This window comes from Bombina bombina, chromosome 7, assembly GCF_027579735.1.
Source record: "Bombina bombina isolate aBomBom1 chromosome 7, aBomBom1.pri, whole genome shotgun sequence".
Classification (NCBI taxonomy): Eukaryota; Metazoa; Chordata; class Amphibia; order Anura; family Bombinatoridae; genus Bombina; species Bombina bombina.
The window spans coordinates 215,354,338-215,373,751 of record NC_069505.1 but is presented as its reverse complement, the minus strand read 5'-3'; the positions used below and the strand labels follow the sequence as shown (position 1 = coordinate 215,373,751).

Below are 19,414 nucleotides of genomic sequence, written 5' to 3'. Positions count from 1 at the left end.
CAGCACCTAGTCTAGCAAATTTTGTCCCTTTAACAATGCTAAAATAAATCATAATCTGATACTTGATCTTAAAGTAAACAGAAAAAATGAAGCAATTGCAAATAAATCACAGGTCCAAGAAAAGTACCTGAAACTAAATAAATTTTCCATAAATAAGATACAACCATCTAAAGGAAAATAAATACTATTTTGCTATAGAAACAATAGCATAATTAGTAGGAGTAGAGATAGCCCCAATAAATTGGAGAACCCTCCAAATTGAATTTAACTGCCGGCAAAGAATATAGTTTAAAACCTTTGAAGAAGTAATAAAAGAAAATTCTCAGCCTATTCCATTCCCTAGTATGAGGAATTGGAAAAAAACCTCTGAAAACACAGAAGAATAAATAAGCAGAAATAGTGTTAGCTAGTCTTGAAAAATAACTAGTTACCTTAATATCCAAAATAATCAACACCTTTTCAACAAAAACAAATGTACTTTAATAAAAAAATAGAATAAAAAAGTAGATTTGTTAGTGTCAATATCTGATGAAGAAAATTCTGAATGAGAAAAAACATCATCAGAGAAGGATAAATCAGTATGTTGTTGGTCATTTGAAACTTCAATAATTAAAAAAGAAGTTTGAAAAAGACCTAAAAAAAATTTTTATTAGAAGGCACGATGTCAGACAAAGCCTTTAAAATAGAATCAGAAAAATATTTCTTATAAATCTTCTAAATATTTCTTGTACATAAGATGTAAAAAGAATGGCAATATATAAAGCATAAATACTAATGGATTCTGCATGTAAAAGTTTATCATGATAACTTATTACAAACCATAGCTAAAGATAAACATTCATAATATTTAAAATAAACGAACTTAGCTTTGGTAGGACTGAACTCAGTCAACAGGAATCCTCTTAGATTGTTTTGAAACAGGAACAGTGAAATCTTGCAATATGCAATAGAAAAAAACAATATTTAAAGCAAAATTATCAAATTCCTTAAATGACAGTTTCAGGAATGGGAAAAGAATGCAAAATAATAAGCTTCTAGAAACCAGAAGCAATAAAAAAAGTGAGGTTTAAATAATGTGAGGAAAAAAAGTGAAACAAAAAATACGCCCACATTTTTTGGCGCCAAATATGACGCCCACATTATTGGCGCTAAATACAACGCCCATATATTTGGCGCCAAGTATGACGCCACATCCTCTGACGCCAGAACCGACGCCCACATTTTTTGGCGCAAAAAAAATGTCTGAATACACATGCGTCAAAAATGACGTATTAACAGAATACAACTTCCCGCGTCAACTACGGCGCCGGAAATTACGAATTTTTTGCGCCAAAAAAGTCTGCGCCAAGAATGACGCAATAAAAAGAAACATTTTCTGCCCCCGCGAGCCTAACAGCACACAGGGAAAAATGATCAATTGAAAATTTCCAAGGTAAAGAAAAATAAATTGAATTAAAATGCATTATCCCAAATAATGAAACTGACAGTCTGAATTTTAAAGGAATACTGATTATCCTGAATCATGGCAAATATAAGTTTAAAGACATATATTTAGAACTTTACATAGAAAGTGCCCAACCATAGCTTAGAGTGCCATAATAAAATAAGACTTACTTACCCTAAGACACTCATCTACATATAGTAGATAGCCAAACCAGTACTGAAACGAGAATCAGTAGAGGTAATGGTATATAAGAGTATATCGTCGATCTGAAAAGGGAGGTAAGAGATGAATCTCTACGACCGATAACAGAGAACCTATGAAATAGATCCCGTAGAAGGAGACCATTGAATTCAAATAGGCAATACTCTCTTCACATCCCTCTGACATTCACTGCACTCTGAGAGGACAACCGGGCTCCAGCCTGCTGCGAAGCGCATATCAACGTAGAATCTAGCACAAACTTACTTCACCACCTCCATGGGAGGCAAAGTTTGTAAAACTGAATTGTGGGTGTGGTGAGGGGTGTATTTATAGGCATTTTAAGGTTTGGGAAACTTTGCCCCTCCTGGTAGGAATGTATATCCCATACGTCACTAGCTCATGGATTCTTGCTAATTACATGAAAGAAAGTATCAAATTTGGAAAATTTGGAAAAAGTATGAAGAGAGGACCAAGTCGCAGCCTTACAAATCTGTTCAACAGAAGCATCGTTCTTAAAAGCCCAAGTGGAAGCCACAGCTCTAGTGGAATGAGCCGTAATCCTTCCAGGGGGCTGCTGTCCAGCAGTCTCATATGCCAAGCGGATGATGCTTCTCAGCCAAAAAGAGAGAGAGGTAGCCGTAGCTTTTTGACCCCTACGCTTCCCAGAATAAACAACAAACAGGGAAGATGTTTGACGGAAATCCTTGGTCGCTTATAAATAAACTTTACCCTTCCTACTGCTAGCATAGGCAAAGAGAATGACTGGGGGAGGAGTTAGGGGAGGAGCTATATAGCAGCTCTGCTGTGGTGCTCTTTGTCACTTCCTGTTAGCAGTAGGAATATATCCCACAAGTAAAGGATGAAACCCGTGGACTCGGTATATCTTGTAAAAGAAACATGTTTACAGTATACTGTCCCTTTAAGAAAACAGTAACATAATAGATGAGGTTAAAAAAAGACAGAAGTGCATTGAGTTCAACCTATACAAATCTAATATACTTACAAAAAGCTCCAGCTGAGCTTAAATTAATCCTACTAAAAAGGTGACCCATTTAACACAAACAATCATATCCCTGAATTCTGTTTCTGGCCAGGGGTAGACTTGATGGGCCTTTTATATGTTTCTATATTTCTCTACTTACCTTGGGTGTTTCAAACACTTCTTCTAGATGGATTATGTGATCATGATTAACGATTTTTAGAATATTAACTTCTCGCTCTAACAGTTTCACAGCAGAAGTTCCAGCCTTCAAAGATATAAAAAGTGCAATTTTCTTAGGACATTTACATAAAAAATGAATACATCATTATTTTCTTATATATTTATATCTTATATTCTTATTTTCTTGTATTTTAATGCTTAATGGGACACCAAACCCAAATGTTTTATTTAATGATTCAGACAGAGCAGCAATTTTAAGCAACTTTCTAATTTACTCCCATTATTAATTTGTCTTTGTTCTCTTGCTATCTTTATTTTAAAAAGCAAGAATGTAAAGCTTAATAGCCGGACTATTTTTGGTTCAGAACCTAAGTTATGCTTGCTTTTTGGTTTGCTAAATGTCGCCATCAATAAGCAAGCGTTATCCAAGGTGCTGAACCTAAAATGGGCTGGCTCCTAAGCTTTAAATCCCTGCTTTTTAAATAAAGATAACAAGAGAACAAAGAAAATGTTCTACCTAGCATGTTCTATCTGAATCATTAAAGAAAAAAATTGGGTTTAGTGTCCCTTTAAGGTCATAAAAGAGGAAACTACCAAGACAGATTATTGGTATTAAAACATGTTGTCTACTATCCTATTGTGCAATAAGAGATATTAGGTCTTATTCCCCTTTATATAGAGAACTTAATAACATGCAGCTCTCACGGATAATCTTGAATCTAGGTCCGGCAGAAATGGCTTTAAATGTGCAGGAAAGGGTGGTGGGAGTCCAATTGGTCTTTCATTTAGTAACAATATCTTTCAAAAGTTAAAGCCAGAACCACTTTGGTATACTAGTCCTGAATTGTAGAAGTTTCTTTTTTCCCCAAGAACCTCAGAATCAGTTGTTTAGTACTGTTTACATTTAACTTGCAGAACTTATTGTGCAATTTGTATTTAAGGCCTGGGTCCAAGGGAGTGAGACTCAATAGTTTTTAAAGGGATACTGAACCCAATTTTGTTCTTTCATGATAGAGCATGCAATTAAGCAACTTTCTAATTTACTTCTATTATCAATTTTTCTTTGTTCTCTTACTATCTTTATTTGAAAAATAAGGCATCTAAGCTAAGGAGCCAGACAATTTTTGGTTCAGACCTGGACAGCACGTGTTTATTAGTGGGTGAATTTATCCACCAATCAGCAAGAACAACCCAGATTGTTCACAAAAAAATGATCTGGCATCTAAACTTACATTCTTGCTTTTCAAATAAAGATACCAAGAGAATGAAGACAATTTAATAATAGGAGTAAATTAGAAAGTTGCTTAAAATCGCATGCTCTATCTGAATCATGAAAGAAAAAAAATTTGGGTTCAGTGTCCCTTTAAGATGAGGTAATATTGTTGACCAAAAATGGATTTTGGGGCACGACTACTAGATATGGTAAAGTATGCCTGTGCCTTAGCAACTCCTCCAACACATATCTGACCCACTCTGTATAAACGCTTTAAATTCTTAGGAGTGGGTTACAAACATGTAAATATTCTGATACTATTCTAGAATAAATGCCCCAAAAAAGACTTAACAGTGAATTTAAATATCTTTCTCAATTTGTCACAAAATAAAGGAGCAGGCAGTTCCTTCTGGGGATAATTTAGTAGATATGAATATGTAAGAGAAGGGGCTCACTTTACAGGCATCTCTGGGAAATATAACTTATGAAATTTGTCATGTAAATTTAGGTCACTCTACTTGTGAATATAAAGTGATACAATGGATGCAATATTGAACACAGTTAAAAAATCCACCACCCAGGGTCTTAATAGCACTCTTTGATATATTAATTGGCTTTGCAAGAGTAACATCCAGAACCTCTTTAAATTTTGGGTTTTTAAGGATAGTCATGAGAGAGAGGATAAGCTGAATGTAATGAAGGATTTTTGCAAATATAATTCCGCAGTATATCCAGCAATTACAGCCCACTTGAGGTGATGATGTGTGTGCTCAAAGTGAACCCATAATTTTGATAGTGTGTAGTCCCAGGAAGACCACTCTATGATGCAGTGAAGAGAAATCTAAAAACTGTACAAGTGGAAGTAAGAAACTCCAATCTCTTTCTCTGCCAAGGTTAGGTATAAGTAGCTTAAAATACTCTAGGGGGCTTTGCCTCCATACTTAACCATTAATAACAGATTGTCTATGAGAGTCATATGGAAAACATATACAATTGTTGGCAAAAACATTTTTACTCCATGAATTCTCCACAAACAATAGAGATTTTTTGGGCCCCATGTTGAAATAGGGTGCCAAGATATATCAAGTAATTTCTTTTGACTCTGAAAGGGCTGTGGCTTTCTAAATGTTTCAGCTCTGCTTGTGATAAATTAATTGGTTACAACTTATTACGGTTTACTAAACAAATTAGAAACTTTCAAATATTCCTTTTTCTCGGCCTGTATCAGAGAGAGAGAACTGTCTGTGGTTGTAAAAGTCATCAGACTATTGTTGCTAAATAAAACAAGTTTGTGGTTCACTTGATAAATAGTAACCCCTTGTATGTTGGAATAATGTTGAATGATTTGCATTGAAAGAATAAATAGTTGTGGGGATAACAGGCACCCTTATCTGGTTCCATTTCGATATTAAATAGTTTAGTAAATAGGCCGTTAACTTTATGTTTTGCTGAGGCACTACATAAGGCCATAATTCTCCTAAATAAGTCTAGTATACCAACGTGTGCAAGGTTCAGTATAAAGAAGGTTCAATCCAATCTTTCAAAATGTTTTTCTTCATCAGTTGAGAGGAGGATAGTGGGGATTTTGTACACTTTGGAATACTTTACTTTATTAAATGAAGTACCATGACTATGTTGTCTTAAAACCCACTCAATCTGTGTGTGTCGATGCATTGGTAGTAAGAAATGGAGTCTGTCTGCTTATTTTTAACATGCTAAAATCACACTAAAACAGACTATATTTCTGCACAAATGTTCTAATTATATAACTAATAAAATTATTGTGGTAAGATGCCTATCGCCTCCCTTCTGTGGCTCTACTGCAAGTAAACACATCCTAATAGAAAACAGAGCTCAAAAAGGATATGTTACATTTTCTTTCAAAAGAAGCCCTGACTAACTGATTATACTGAAATAACAAAGGTACTAGAACTCACCTTTTCTTTATTTACTTTTTTTATTGCCCACTGTTTGCCAGTTTCCGTGTGAGTGGCTTCAATCACTGTTCCAAAACTTCCTTGTCCAAGTTTCCTTCCAAAAATGTATATTTGCTAAAAAAATTAAAATGAAATCAGAAATGTTTAGCTTTGATTTTGTTTCAATTTATTAAAATGAACCAGTTTTAGAAAGCATTAAATTCAACTAAGAATGAAATTATTAAGACGAGCATCTAATTACATCTTAAAGATACATAAAACCCAACATTTTGCTTTCATGATTCAGACAGAACATGCCATTTTAAGGGGATAGGAAAATCCAAATTAAAGTTGCAAGATTCAGATAGATCATGTCATTTCAATACACTTTTAAAATAACAATTTTTTTCGTGGTATACCTTGTTTAAAATAAATACGCACATATCCTACACTAGTGGGAGCTAGCTGCTGATTGGTACCTGCATACATTTGTCTCTTGTGATTGGCTAACTAAATGTGCTTAGATAGCTGCCAGCAGTGCAATGAAATTTGATAATAAAAGTAAATTTAAAAGTTGATAGAAAGTGTATGATATATCTGAATTATGTAATAAAAATGTTTCTTTAAACAACTTTCCAATTCACTTCTAGTATTTTATTTGCTTTTGTCCTCTTGGTATCCTTTCTTGAAAATTATACCTAGGTATGCTCAGAAGCAGCAATGCACTACTGGGAACTAACTGCTGATAGGTTGCTGCACATTTATGCCTCGTCATTGATTCACCTGATTTCTTCAGCTAGCTCTCGGTAATGTATTGCTGCTCCTTTAACAAAGGATACCAAGAGAACAAAGAAAATGTTATAATAGAAGTAAACAGGAAAGTTGTATGTTCTACCTAAATCATGAAATTATTATTATTATACTTTATTTATGAAGCACCAACAAATTCTGCAGCGCTGTCCATGGATTCAATTCATTTAACTAAAACAATATAAGACTTGTAAGAGACAGCACAACATTTACAAACACATACAGGAGGAATTGAGGGCCCTATTCCTGTGGGAACTTACAATCTAGAAGGGTAGGAGGTTGAGAAACAGGAGGTGAGGACTGCAAGATTGAGAAAGATGTTAATGCAGAGTTAGATGAGGGAAATGTTGTTAGGTAAGTGAAATTAATTTATTACTGAGTTGGGTAGTTGGCTTCTCTAAACAAAAAAGTCTTCAGGGAACATTTAAAGGTAGAAACATTAGGGCAAAGCCTGACAGCACGAGGGAGAGTGTTCCAGAGGGTAGGTGCTGCATGACAGAAGACCTGCAGTCTAGCATGGGAAGAGGTGATAGTCGTAGATGCAAGGAGCAGGTCATTATTGGATCTTAGTGGGTGAGCTGGAGTATATTTGCTGATTAGAGAGGATAGGTAGTGCGGAGCGGCGTTGGTGAGAGCTTTGTATGTAAGGGTAAGAATTTTGAATTTAATTCTGCTGTGTATGGGGAGCCAATGAAGGGACTCGCAGAGAGGTGCAGCAGATACAGAGCGACGGGAAAGGTGGATTAGCCTGGCAGAGGCATTTAGAATGGATTGAAGGGGCGAGAGGCGGGAAAGAGGAAGGCCAGTAAGTAGGTTATTGCAGTAGTCAAGTCGGGAAACAAGGGAGTGGATTATTTGCTTTGTGGTGTTAGCACTCAGAAAAGTACCAATCTTGGAAATATTGAGTAGGTGGAAATAAAAGTTTTGTGTTTCACGTCCCTTTAATGTAAGAGTGGTAGCAGAGGGTTCTCTCATACCATATCAATTTCTTGTAAAACAATTACATAAAGAAGTACAAAGCAATTTAGACAGAGTTTTCCAAATGAATCTAGACATTAACAGGGTAGCAGTCTGTGGTACTAAACGTACAGTCACTCTATTCTATTCCTCATTCTTACCTCTGTATTCAATACTTTTGCAGCTGATTTTGTACCTGCACACCATTGTCGCCTTGTGAGCAAGCCTAAGCTCATACACCTCATAAGTAAATGTATATGAAACGGATTGAGAACAATATAGAATGTCTAACCATATGTCGTAAAACTATTTTACTTTATTTATTTTACCCCCATGCTGTAATTTAACTTAAATATAGTGGATTTTCCACAAGTATACCCCTTCTACATATCTGTCCCTAATTGGCTTGAGCAGAGATGATTAAACAACATGCAAGTTTTGTTAACAAAATGGCTGTGGCTTGGCTTGTCTCCTCCAGTAACACATGAATTGGCTCCTCCAAATAAGGCAAGTGGTGGTAGTAGGGAATAGCCATTACAATTGCACAAGAAAAATGTATTCAGAAAATGTTCACACCCAACCAGTATGTTAACTTATTGCAATACTTCACACAAATCTTGTAATTACAAGAAATGCTATGTATATTATAGTGAAAGAGAGGATGGACTGTTCTAACTTAACAGATGGCTGCTACCAGGGTACCTCTTCGGGGATCACTGTGACGATGACGAGTCAGTGATTGACAACCAGCATAATATAATGGTCTTTAAAGCAAAATAGCCGTACTTTACAAACAAATAGTGGGTGAGTCTACTGTGTATCTGGGTGAAAGGACTAGACAACTAGAAGTGGAGAATAAGTGCAGGAACTTACTGGAGTAAAAAACAAAATAGGGGGGCGTGGCTAGGAAGCGACCATGACAAGTCACAATTAATTAAGCTCCCTGATCAATCCTGCTAATCTAACAACTAAACACGCAGATATATCTATATATATAATTTTACTTACATTTGGGGTGCTCAGCTACCTCACAACGTGGGGACTCTGGCATACCGAGGTTCCTTCATCTGTGCTTTCAGGGTTCGGATTTAGCCCATGGAGAACTTACGTGGAGGCCTTCACTGGAGTTCTCATAACCACCACCCCCCCCCCCGGCCTCCCGGGGTACACCTTGACTATACTCCTTACTTTGACTATGAAGGAGGGTAACCAACTACAGATACAAGCGATCCTCATAAAGTTAGATCTGCAGAAGCAAAGCAATTTTAATGATCTTACACAATTAATCAGAGATTCTTGGGCTCAAGGAGACGCCAGTACACCTAAGATGGCGGAGAGAGGGGATCATCTCCTGCAGTTTATGGAATTGCAACCCGCTACAGATATCCCTCATCACAATACAGATAGAAATAAGAGCTACCTGTTACAGTCTGGAAAGTTCACAGTCGAATCAAACTTGGCCTTCCCTCAGCGGGAATCGGGAAATCTCTGTAACACAGCTAGGAATGGTGCCACCACACAGCAGAAAAATCCTCAGACCGAATCCTTTCCTGCCAAAACTCAGGATGGTGCAGCCGACCTCCTGATATATGGTACTAACTATACAAATACCAAGAGTGTGGACTGCCAGATCCTAACAGGGCAGAGAGAAAGAGGAAACTCCCGACACAACACCGTATTAAGCTATGAGCCAAAACAGACTATAAGACGCGGGACATATGCTTGTTGGGGTCCATTGATATGCAGCAATGTCCCTCGACTGAACATCTCGGTCCAGTGGCAGTCTCTAATCTATTTGACTCAGACCCTGCCCTATACTATCACCTACAAGTATTGTCCCAGTTCATCGCATCTGGAGTATGATGAGCAGAATCTATTACCAGATCCTTCTCGGTTACACAGTTAAGCTAGTGCTCCCTATATACGCAATGTTGAGATATCTAGCGCCAGTTTCTGCTTTTATTTTTGTATACATATACAGGTTTTTTTATATGAATTTAAGGTTTGTAATCCCCTGTAATACTTGATATGTTACTGTGTGGCATATTCAACAAGTTTAAGTCTTCGTACACCACTCTATAGCGCATCAGCAGCTAGTTCTTTTAGTTCACCCTTTTACTGCTCTGAGGTAATCTTAATTATCCATATACCCTACTTAAACATTAGACCTATATTGTGGTAATCTCTCCTTTCACAATAGATAATCCCCAAATTATTTATAGGCAGTTTGATTTGCCATATACATATACCTACTATAAAGGTGTTAAGGTTTCTGTAACATAAATCTGCTTCGGCTGATAGTGTACTTCACTAACTCCATTTTTCATGGGCTGCCAATTGTTTTTATAAACCATATAGCTGAGCCATATTAAACTTTGACAGAAGCCCCTTTTATTCATTACCTGCTAAATTATATCTGTACTTAGCGATATGTAGATATCCTGTTATATGTTAACCCGAAAGCATATCAAGAATATATGGAAGGAAATATAAGGGCATTGATGCACTCTTACTGCATTCCAGATTATGCACTATAATAATATATTAGTTAGCTCAGGTTATCTATAGCTTGTAATATTTTCCCTCATGAATGATCAAAGCCTCCTAGTTTTTCAATGGTGGTACTTAATTATTTTCTTAAGATTTTATCAGTTATACTTTATCAGTTTTATAAGATATCTCTAGAAAGTCTTTAGTTTTAAAGGCATTATACTAAACTATCCTATTAGTTAGATAACATTGATATCTTTAAAATGCAGATATATAAATAAAAGAAAATGAGGTTTCATTTGTATATGCTTAAAAGTCATGTAAATTTATAGTTAATTTAAGGTTTATTCTATCAATATCTAATACACTTTTAATTGTATAATATGGATAAGCTTTTTACATGAACCTTGACTAATGATGTATATGAGCATGTACTATATGATGTAATGATAAAAAACCTCAATAAAAGAATATGATTTAAAAAAAATTAAAAAAATTATGCTAACCCGATAATTTTCTTTTCTTCTGACGGGAAGAGTCCAGAGCTGCATTCATTACATTTGGGAGTTCAGAACCTGGCCACCAGGAGGAGGCAAAGACACCCCAGCCAAAGGCTTAAGTAGCTCCCCCACTTCCCTCATCCCCCAGTCATTCTGCCAAGGGAACAAGGAACAGTAGGAGAAATATCAGGGTGGAAAAGGTGCCAGAAGAAGAACTAAACTACAGCCGTCTCAACAATAAAACACGGGTGGGGAGCTGTGGACTCTTCCCGTCAGAAGAAAAGAAAATTATCAGGTAGGCATAATTTAAGTTTTTCTTCTTAAACGGGAAGAGTCCACAGCTGCATTCATTACTTTTGGGAAAACAATACCCAAGCTATAGAGGACACTGAATGCAAACAAAGGGCGGGTACAGAAGGCAGCCCCTTCGAAGGGCACCACAACCTGAAATTACCCATAAAAAATACTGCAAACAAAAGTAACTGCCCATCAGTTAAACAACCGGCATGCCGTGCTGGAGACCACTCAAATCCTTAGATTCCACTGAGCACAAAGCCTCAGAGGAGCCAAGTCCTGCAAGCTCCCAATCGCACAAACTTACATGAAGGAAAAGCACCTCCACCTACCCCCGAAGGAGAGAACGGAGTACCCAAAGGAGATCCAAAGGACCGTCAGAATAGGGTAAGAAAGCCCAAGGACAAAGCAAAACGAAGGTTGTTACAAGAAAACCACCTAGGGAAAAGAACTCTCTATAAAGTCCATCTCCCAAAGAGACACTCCCAACCTATGAGAGAGCAATCGAGAGGAATAATAAAAATTCACTCTCAGATCCTTTGACACCATATAACGTATGCTGCTTCAAGGAAGCCACAAGCTCCCCACATAACCCTAGTCTAGCAGACACAACCGCTAAAACTAGCCACATATAGGTAGGAAACCCATATAAGGACTGAAGGAAAAACACAGAGCCCACCGACAGGATGGAAAAACTAACTGTCCCAACAGAAAAAAGAGGGCTTTCTGTAAAACACAGAACCACAACTGACAGAACTTGCGAGTTCCAGCTCCAGGGCAGTAAAGCTTACCCTAAGTCATCATGGGACTCCATCCCACAGAGAGTGCCGAATCAACAACTGTAACTCCCAACCAGGAAATCCGGACCCCAGAAGACATCCAACAGCAGCAGCAATGCAACGACAGAGGAAGGAACACCCGTGAACCGTCCGCCTCAAGAGAGAGCAGAGGGCTTAGAGAAAATGAACCCATTGGAGAACCACTCTGACCAATTACTAGCAGCTGGCATGCTACCATGATCCATGACCGAAATACTACGCGTTCGGGTTCCGGAACCCTTACACAGTTCCCGTCTCTAAAGAAGGAACACTCCCAAAAGGGGAGATAGGGCACTGAGCTACAACGATACCCTAGTACCAGATCCAGCCCCCCTGACATCCAACATGCAAGGAGGGAAGAACAAAATCCTCAAACGAGAAGATAAGGACCCACCGGGTCTCCATGGAAACTGTATACTTGCAAAATCCTCCCCAAGAGGACAAAAGACAAGGGGATCTCTTCCCCAGCCGTAGGCAAGGTGAAGAGACCCAAGAGAATGGTAAAACAATACCATTGAGTAATAACCCAATGGTCATTACTACCGGCTCAGTTGAGACAAACAACCTCAAATGCAAAAGTTGCCACAGGCAACAACCGTAGATCCACCTGAAAGGCAGCTAACTAGCCTTCAGGCAGATACCAAATCTCCCATGAGAGATAAAAACCTACCCCCCGAAAGGACAACCGGACGATCTAAACCCTAAGGTTTGAAACTGAACCGCCCAGGACCGAGTCCAGTTCGAGAGCAACACTCCAAGTCCAGGGACCCCGGAGTTTCCCAGGGACAGGGCTCCATATAATGGAGAACATACCACAATAGCTGGATTCAAACATGCAACCTTAGTCATGCATGCAACTGGGCGACCCACTAGGCTACACCTGCAAGTGTAACAAACCCCTTACTTGGATCACAGGATCAGCCTCCCGGAAATCCCTGAACCACACCAGGAATATCATAGACAACCCCACAACTCCCACAGAGAAGCGGACCAGAGGTGGTTGCCGGGGGGAAAAGGGCAGTAACCCAACCCCTGTGCTCCATCTTATGAGAGCGTGCAATATACTGAAAAAAGGGGGAGACGGACATACCCAAACTTACGGGCTCAGATGACCAGACCACCCAAGAAGGGAAAAAAATCTGACCCAGCAACTTTGAGGGGTACCTGTGACTAGAACAAAATAAAAACAGACACCCGGAAAATACAAAGATTGAAACGAAGATCGTCATCCAAACTAATACCCCAACTGTCCAGCGGTCATCCAGACCTCCAAACCCCTTTGGAATGGAGAACAGAGGTCATCCAGACCTCCAAACCCCTTTGGAATTGAAACCCTCCAGAACCCACGAGGAGTCATAAACGGATCCCCACATAAGGAACAGCAGAGGACCTATACAATCCCTCTGACACTCCTCACCGAGGACAAGGAGCAGGTTGACGTATAAGAAACGAAAACACCCCCTCAAGTAATGGATAAATAAACTTTAACTGAACACTCCAAACAAAGTGAACGACTCAACACCCAACAAGATAACCAGCACACCGGCCTCACGTGGGTGACATGAACTCTAAGGAACAGCAGCTAGCGCCCGACCAGTACCTGCCTGGTACAAGGAACACCTGAACTCTCCAAGGTCCAAGAAAAATCAAATCCCCAAAGGGATCGAAAACATAAACTATAATCATAATTAAGTTCTGATATAGAAAACACACAGCTTCCAAGGAAGTGCACACGCGACCACAAAATCGCAAGTATCAGTTCCAGAGAGAAATTGTTCCCAAAATGTAAAATTATAGCAGACATGAGCTTCCTTAAACAAATCAAATATATCCTAACCGGATTAAATAAAATAAAGGCAGCACCCGAGGGTGAACGCCCAAGGAAAACGGCACGCCAACCGGACCAGCCGATTAGAGGCCCAAGCTCAGAGACGTTAAAGATATTACTTCATCCCCCACACGTCTAATCTAGTTTGCCGTCCGGCACAGAAGACCGTGGATCCCTCGGCCCAGTAGGGCTGGAATTCTCCAGCACCGCCAAAACATGCCTTAATAAGACACAAAGACGTGCCAGTCTATAACAGAAGGCCACATTTTCCCCCGCCGGATCAATGGGCGACTCCAGCCCAGAGGGTGGGGCCCCTGAAGCCTCAAAGGCCATCTCTTCCCCAGAAGGTCTAATTGACTCAGGTGATCCCACGCCCGACGAACCCCAGTTAACAGAACACAGACAATATCTTAAAAAGAAAATTTATGCTTACCTGATAAATTTGTTTCTTTTTAGACAGGATGAGTCCACGGATTTTATCCTTACTTGTGGGATATTCACCTCCTGGTAAGCAGGAGGAGGCAAAGAGCACCACAGCAGAGCTGCTATACATAGCTCCTCCCTTCCCTCCCACTCCAGTCATTCGACCAAAGTTAGGAAGAGAAAGGAAAAACCAAGGTGCAGAGGTGTCTAAAGTTTACAAAAAATAATAACCTGTCTCAGAGAACAGGGCGGGCCGTGGACTCATCGTGTCTAAAAAGAAACAAATTTATCAGGTAAGCATAAATTTTCTTTTCTTTTTAAAGACACGATGAGTCCACGGATTTCATCCTTACTTGTGGGATACAATACCAAAGCTAGATTACATGGATGATAAGGGAGGGACAAGACAGGGAACTTAAACGGAAGACACCACTGCTTGAAGAACCTTTCTCCCAAAAACAGCCTCGGCCGAGGCAAAAGTATCAAATTTGTAAAATTTAGAAAAAGTGTGAAGAGAAGACCAAGTTGCAGCCTTGCAAATCTGTGCTACAGAAGCTTCATTTTTGAATGTCCATGAAAAAGCAACAGCCCTAATGGAATGAGCTGTAACTCCTTCAGGAGGCTGCTGTCCAACAGTCTCATATATAAAAACGGATGATACTCTTCAACTAAAAAGAAAGAGGTAACCGTAGCTTTCTGACCCTTATGTTTCCCAGAGAAAACGACAAACAAATAAGATGACTGATGAAAGTCCTTAGTCGCTTGTAAATAAAATATCAAAGCACGGACCACGTCCAAATCGTGCAAAAAACGTCCTTTCTGAGAAGAAGGATTAGGACACAAGGAAGGAAGGTTAGGACATAAAACTACCTTATCCAAATGAAAAATAAGTTAAGGAGAATTGTATAGTAATGCCGAAAGTGCAGACACTCTTCTAGCTGAAGAAATGTCAACAAGAAATAAAACTTTCCAAGATAATAACTTAATATCTAAGGAATGCATAGGCTCAAACGGAGCCCCTTGAAGAACTTTAAGAACTAAATTCAGACTTCATGGAGGAGTAATTAGTCTAAACACAGGCCTGGTTCTAATCAAAGCCTGACAAAAGGAATGAACGTCTGGAACATCCGCCAGACGTTTGTGTAACACAATAAAAAAGGCAGAAATCTGACCCTTTAGGGAACTTGCCGATAAAACCTTTCTCCAATCCTTCTTGGAGAAAAAACAAAATCCTGGGAATCCTAACTCTACTCCATGAGCAGCCCTTGGATTCACACCAGTAAAGATATTTACGCCATATCTTATGGTAAATCTTTCCAGTCACAGGTCTACAAGCCTGGATCATGGTCTCTATGACCGAATCAGAAAACCCCCGCTTGGATAGAATTTAGCGTTCAATCTCAAAGCAGTCAGTTCCAGATAAACTAAATTTGGGTGAAGGAAGGCCCCTTAAATGAGAAGGTCCCTCCTCAACAGAATTCTCCAAGGTGACAGGGATGACATGTCCACCAGATGTGCATACCAAATCCTGCGAGGCCACGCAGGAGCAATGATGATCACTGATGCCCTCTCCTGTTTGATTCGGCCAATGACTCGAGGAAGAATCGCAAACGGAGGAAATAGGTATGCAATATTGAAGGACGAAGGTACCGCCAGAGCATCTATCAGTTCTACCTTGGAGCCCTGGACGAGATGCCATGAGATCCAACTCCGGCCGACCCCCTTTGAGAATCAGGCTGGAGAACACTTCCTGATGGAGTTCCCACTCTCCCGGATGAAAAGTCTGCCTGCTCAGAAAATCCGCCTCCCAGTTATCCACCCCTGGGATATGGATCACTGACAGATGACAAGAATGGGCCTCCGCCCACCGGATTATCTTGGCTACCTCGGTCATCGCTAAGGAACTCCTCGTTCCTCCTTTATGATTGATGTAAGTCACTGTCGATATGTTGTCCATCTGGAAGCTGATGAACTGGGCCGAAGCTAACTGAGGCCAGGCCAGAAAAGCATTGAAAATCACTCTCAGTTCCAGAATGTTTATAGGAAGAACAGACTCCGTCTGAGTCCACACTCCCTGAGCCTTAAGGGAACCCCAGACAGCTCCCCACCCTATAAGGCTGGCATCTGTAGTCACAATCAACCAGGATGGTTCCAGGTAATTTGATGAGACAAGTCTGCATAATCTCCATTCCACTGCCTGAGCATGTTAAACTGCAGAGGCCTGAGATGAAACCGAGCAAACGGAATGATGTCCATTGCCGCCACCATCAGTCCGATTACCTCCATACACTGGGCCACTGACGGCCGAGGATTGGACTGAAGGACTCGACAGGTATCAGGAATCTTTGATTTCCTGACTTCTGTTAGAAAAATCCTCATAGATAAAGAATTGGTTAGAGTCCCCAATAAAGTCACTCTTGACTTCGGAATTAAGGAACTCTTTTTCAGAATTACCTTCCACCCGAAAGTGGAAGGATAGTACAATGTCGGAATGAGACCTTGCTTGTTGACAAGATGGCGCCTGGATTATGAATAATGTTTAAATAAACAGCCCCCATGGGTAGATTCAAACTTTTGACCATCTACTTGCAAGTCAGGCATGCTCACCACTAAGCCATGACAAAACATAGTCCAGATAAGGCGCCACCGCAATGCCCTGCGGTCGTAGAACCGCCAGCAAAGACCCCAGAACTTTTGTGAAAATTCTGGGTGCCATGGCCAGCCCGAAAGGAAGAGCCATGAACTGGAAGTATTTGTCCAGAAAGGCAAACCTTAGGAACTCTGGATGATCTCTGGATGATCTCTGTGGAGAGGAACATGTAGAAATGCATCCTTTAAATCCACTGACGTCATAAATTGACCCTCTTGGATCAATGGAAGGATGGAACGAATAGATTCCATCTAGAAGGACGGTACCCTGAGAAACTTGTTTAGGTTCTTGAGGTCTAGGATTGGTCTGAAGGTTCCCTCCTTTTTGGGAACCACAAATAGATTGGAATAAAACCCCAGTCCCTGTTCCAGAAGTGGAACGGGAACAATCACTCTCAGAGCGGAGAGATCTTCTACACAACGTAAGAACGTCTCTCTTTTCGACTGGTTTGCAGATAATATCAAAATTAGGAATCTGCCTCTGGAAGAAAATTTACTGCCCAGAGATCCTGGACATTCCGAACCCAGGCTTTCAACAAAGAAGGAAAGTCTGCTCCCTACAAGATCCGGTCCCGGATCAGGGAAATTCCCTTCATGCTGTCTTGGAATCGCTAGCTGGCTTTTTGGACTGCTTTCCCTTGTTCCAAGACTGGTTGGATTTCCGAGTAGGTGTGGACTATCCCTGCTTAGAGGAGAATATCCCTGCTTAGAGGAGAAAGAGGGAAGTTTCTCCTGAAATTACTAAAGGAACGAAAATTGTCTTGTCATCCTTTTTGTTTATTTCTCTTGTCTTTGGACTGCTTTCCCTTCAGATCGGGTCCGAGCAAAATCTTTCCCTTGAATGGAATGGTTAGAAGCTTAGACTTAGCAGACACATCCGCTTTAACCATAAGGCTCTGCGGCCCAAGATAGAAAAACTCGATATCTTAGCTCCCAATTTGATAACTTGAAGGAAAGCATCCGAAAATAAAGGCCTTTGCAAATTAGAGAGCCTTTATCCTATCCTGGATCTCATCCTGAGAAGTCTCAGTCCTTAGGGCCTCAGATAGCGCATCAAACCAATATGCCACCTCAATAATAACGATGGCAATGCACACAGCCGTCTGCCAAATACAAAATAACTCCAAAAGGAGTAAAAGAGGCAACGCAGAGCACTGCATGTGGACTATTAATTTTTAGGAATTTGTAGCATATCTTGATCAGCGTCACTATGCTTCCTAGACAGCATACGCCCTAGAAAGGAGTAGGTTTAGTCAAGACTATTTTTATCAAATTAAAGATCTCTCAAAAAATGAGAAATAGAAAAGGATTGGGAGTACCACAATGGTATCCATCCTAAAAAACGAGGTACCCCTAGCAGGGCATCTTGATTTATCCTGAGTCACAAATGATGAATTACACAAACGAACAGTTGGAATTCCACAACAAAAAGTAACACATAAAAAACGTTACCGTCTCTTTAAATTTTAAAAGGTAACTTTTTTCTTTTTATATCTTCCGAAAGACACTTATAAATAAACGTTACTTTATTATAAGATATCGCCATGACATAAAAAAAGCGATGTTTTTTGTGTAGCAACTCTAGATGGAGTTTGAGAGGAACCGCAGGGTACTGCATGTGTGCTATAAAATATTTTGAACACCTTCCTCAATCAATCTGACACATATAAGGCAGATACTTAAATTGTATAAACAAGTGTTATGTCTATATTCCACACATACCCACCGGTACTGTCTCTTTACATGTAGAAGTGTAACTTATTCATTTTATTTAACAACAGAAAATTCAGGATAAGAAAGTGAGGGTTTCCAACACAGATAAACCCTCTTTACACCTTCGCCTGACCCAACTGAGAAGACAGATAGTCTCCACAATACTGACTACACAATAGTACTATCTTATAGTACACAATGTAGAAGTTAACTACACCTCAGCTAAACCATGCTGAAGTACCCATCTACCCTTCTAATATATGTGTCTGTGTGTTAGATGTATAATATAACAGCAGAACGTATTAGAATTATTGTTTTATTGCAGATTAAACTGCCACACTGCACAAGGACCATTTAGCCTTTACTTGTGCAGCAATAACCCGGACGTAGCAGGAGAAAAACTAACCGCTCCCCAGTAAAGCCCACCTATGCGCTAAGCACTTAACCTATTAAGGCAGATTGCGCAGATGGAAATAAACACTCAAACCAAGCGAGCTGTATCTTCAGAAAAGCCGCGTGCAGCAATATGATCCGCCCATCGTGGGCGTTGCCAAAAAATGGAACCATTTCCCGGATGGTATAGTTCAATGTTAAAACCGCCGGGAGAACCCCTCAGAGCCTTACAAGTATGGCGCGCAACACTAAGAACTGCCAGACTAAGCACCTGCCATATAAGGCCAAAAGCGCAGAATCTAATCAAAATGGGGACCGAGTAAGACACAAAATAAGCTCAGAGAAAACGGCCAGCAGCATTAATATCCGCCCATCCGCGTGGCCAAAACGAAACCATCTCCCGGTCTGCATATTCTATGTTAAAACCGCCGGGAGAAAAATAACACTGTTTTCCATCCAGCCGCAGTGTCTGTATAAATTAGCTGCCATAGACCTCTCCCTCAAGAAGAGACCACAGTCCCATCACAATAAAGAGCCCAATCTATTTTATGCCCTTGATATGTGTTTGTCAGAAAAGTAGTGCTCACTTTCTTCTGAGAGAAT

The 19,414-nt window shown here is 39.9% G+C and overlaps 1 protein-coding gene across 1 annotated transcript in view; it reads right to left on the bottom strand.

The window, feature by feature from the left end:
• STK33 (serine/threonine kinase 33) overlaps positions 1-19,414 on the bottom strand; it is a 252,991-nt gene that overhangs the window by 111,961 nt on the left and 121,616 nt on the right. Inside the window, exons 3-4 of the mRNA XM_053720610.1 lie at positions 5,958-6,071; positions 2,788-2,892 (exon numbers count right to left, since the gene is read on the bottom strand). Of these exons, the coding sequence (XP_053576585.1) occupies positions 2,788-2,892; positions 5,958-6,071 (219 nt within the window). The remainder of the gene's footprint in view (positions 1-2,787; positions 2,893-5,957; positions 6,072-19,414) is intronic.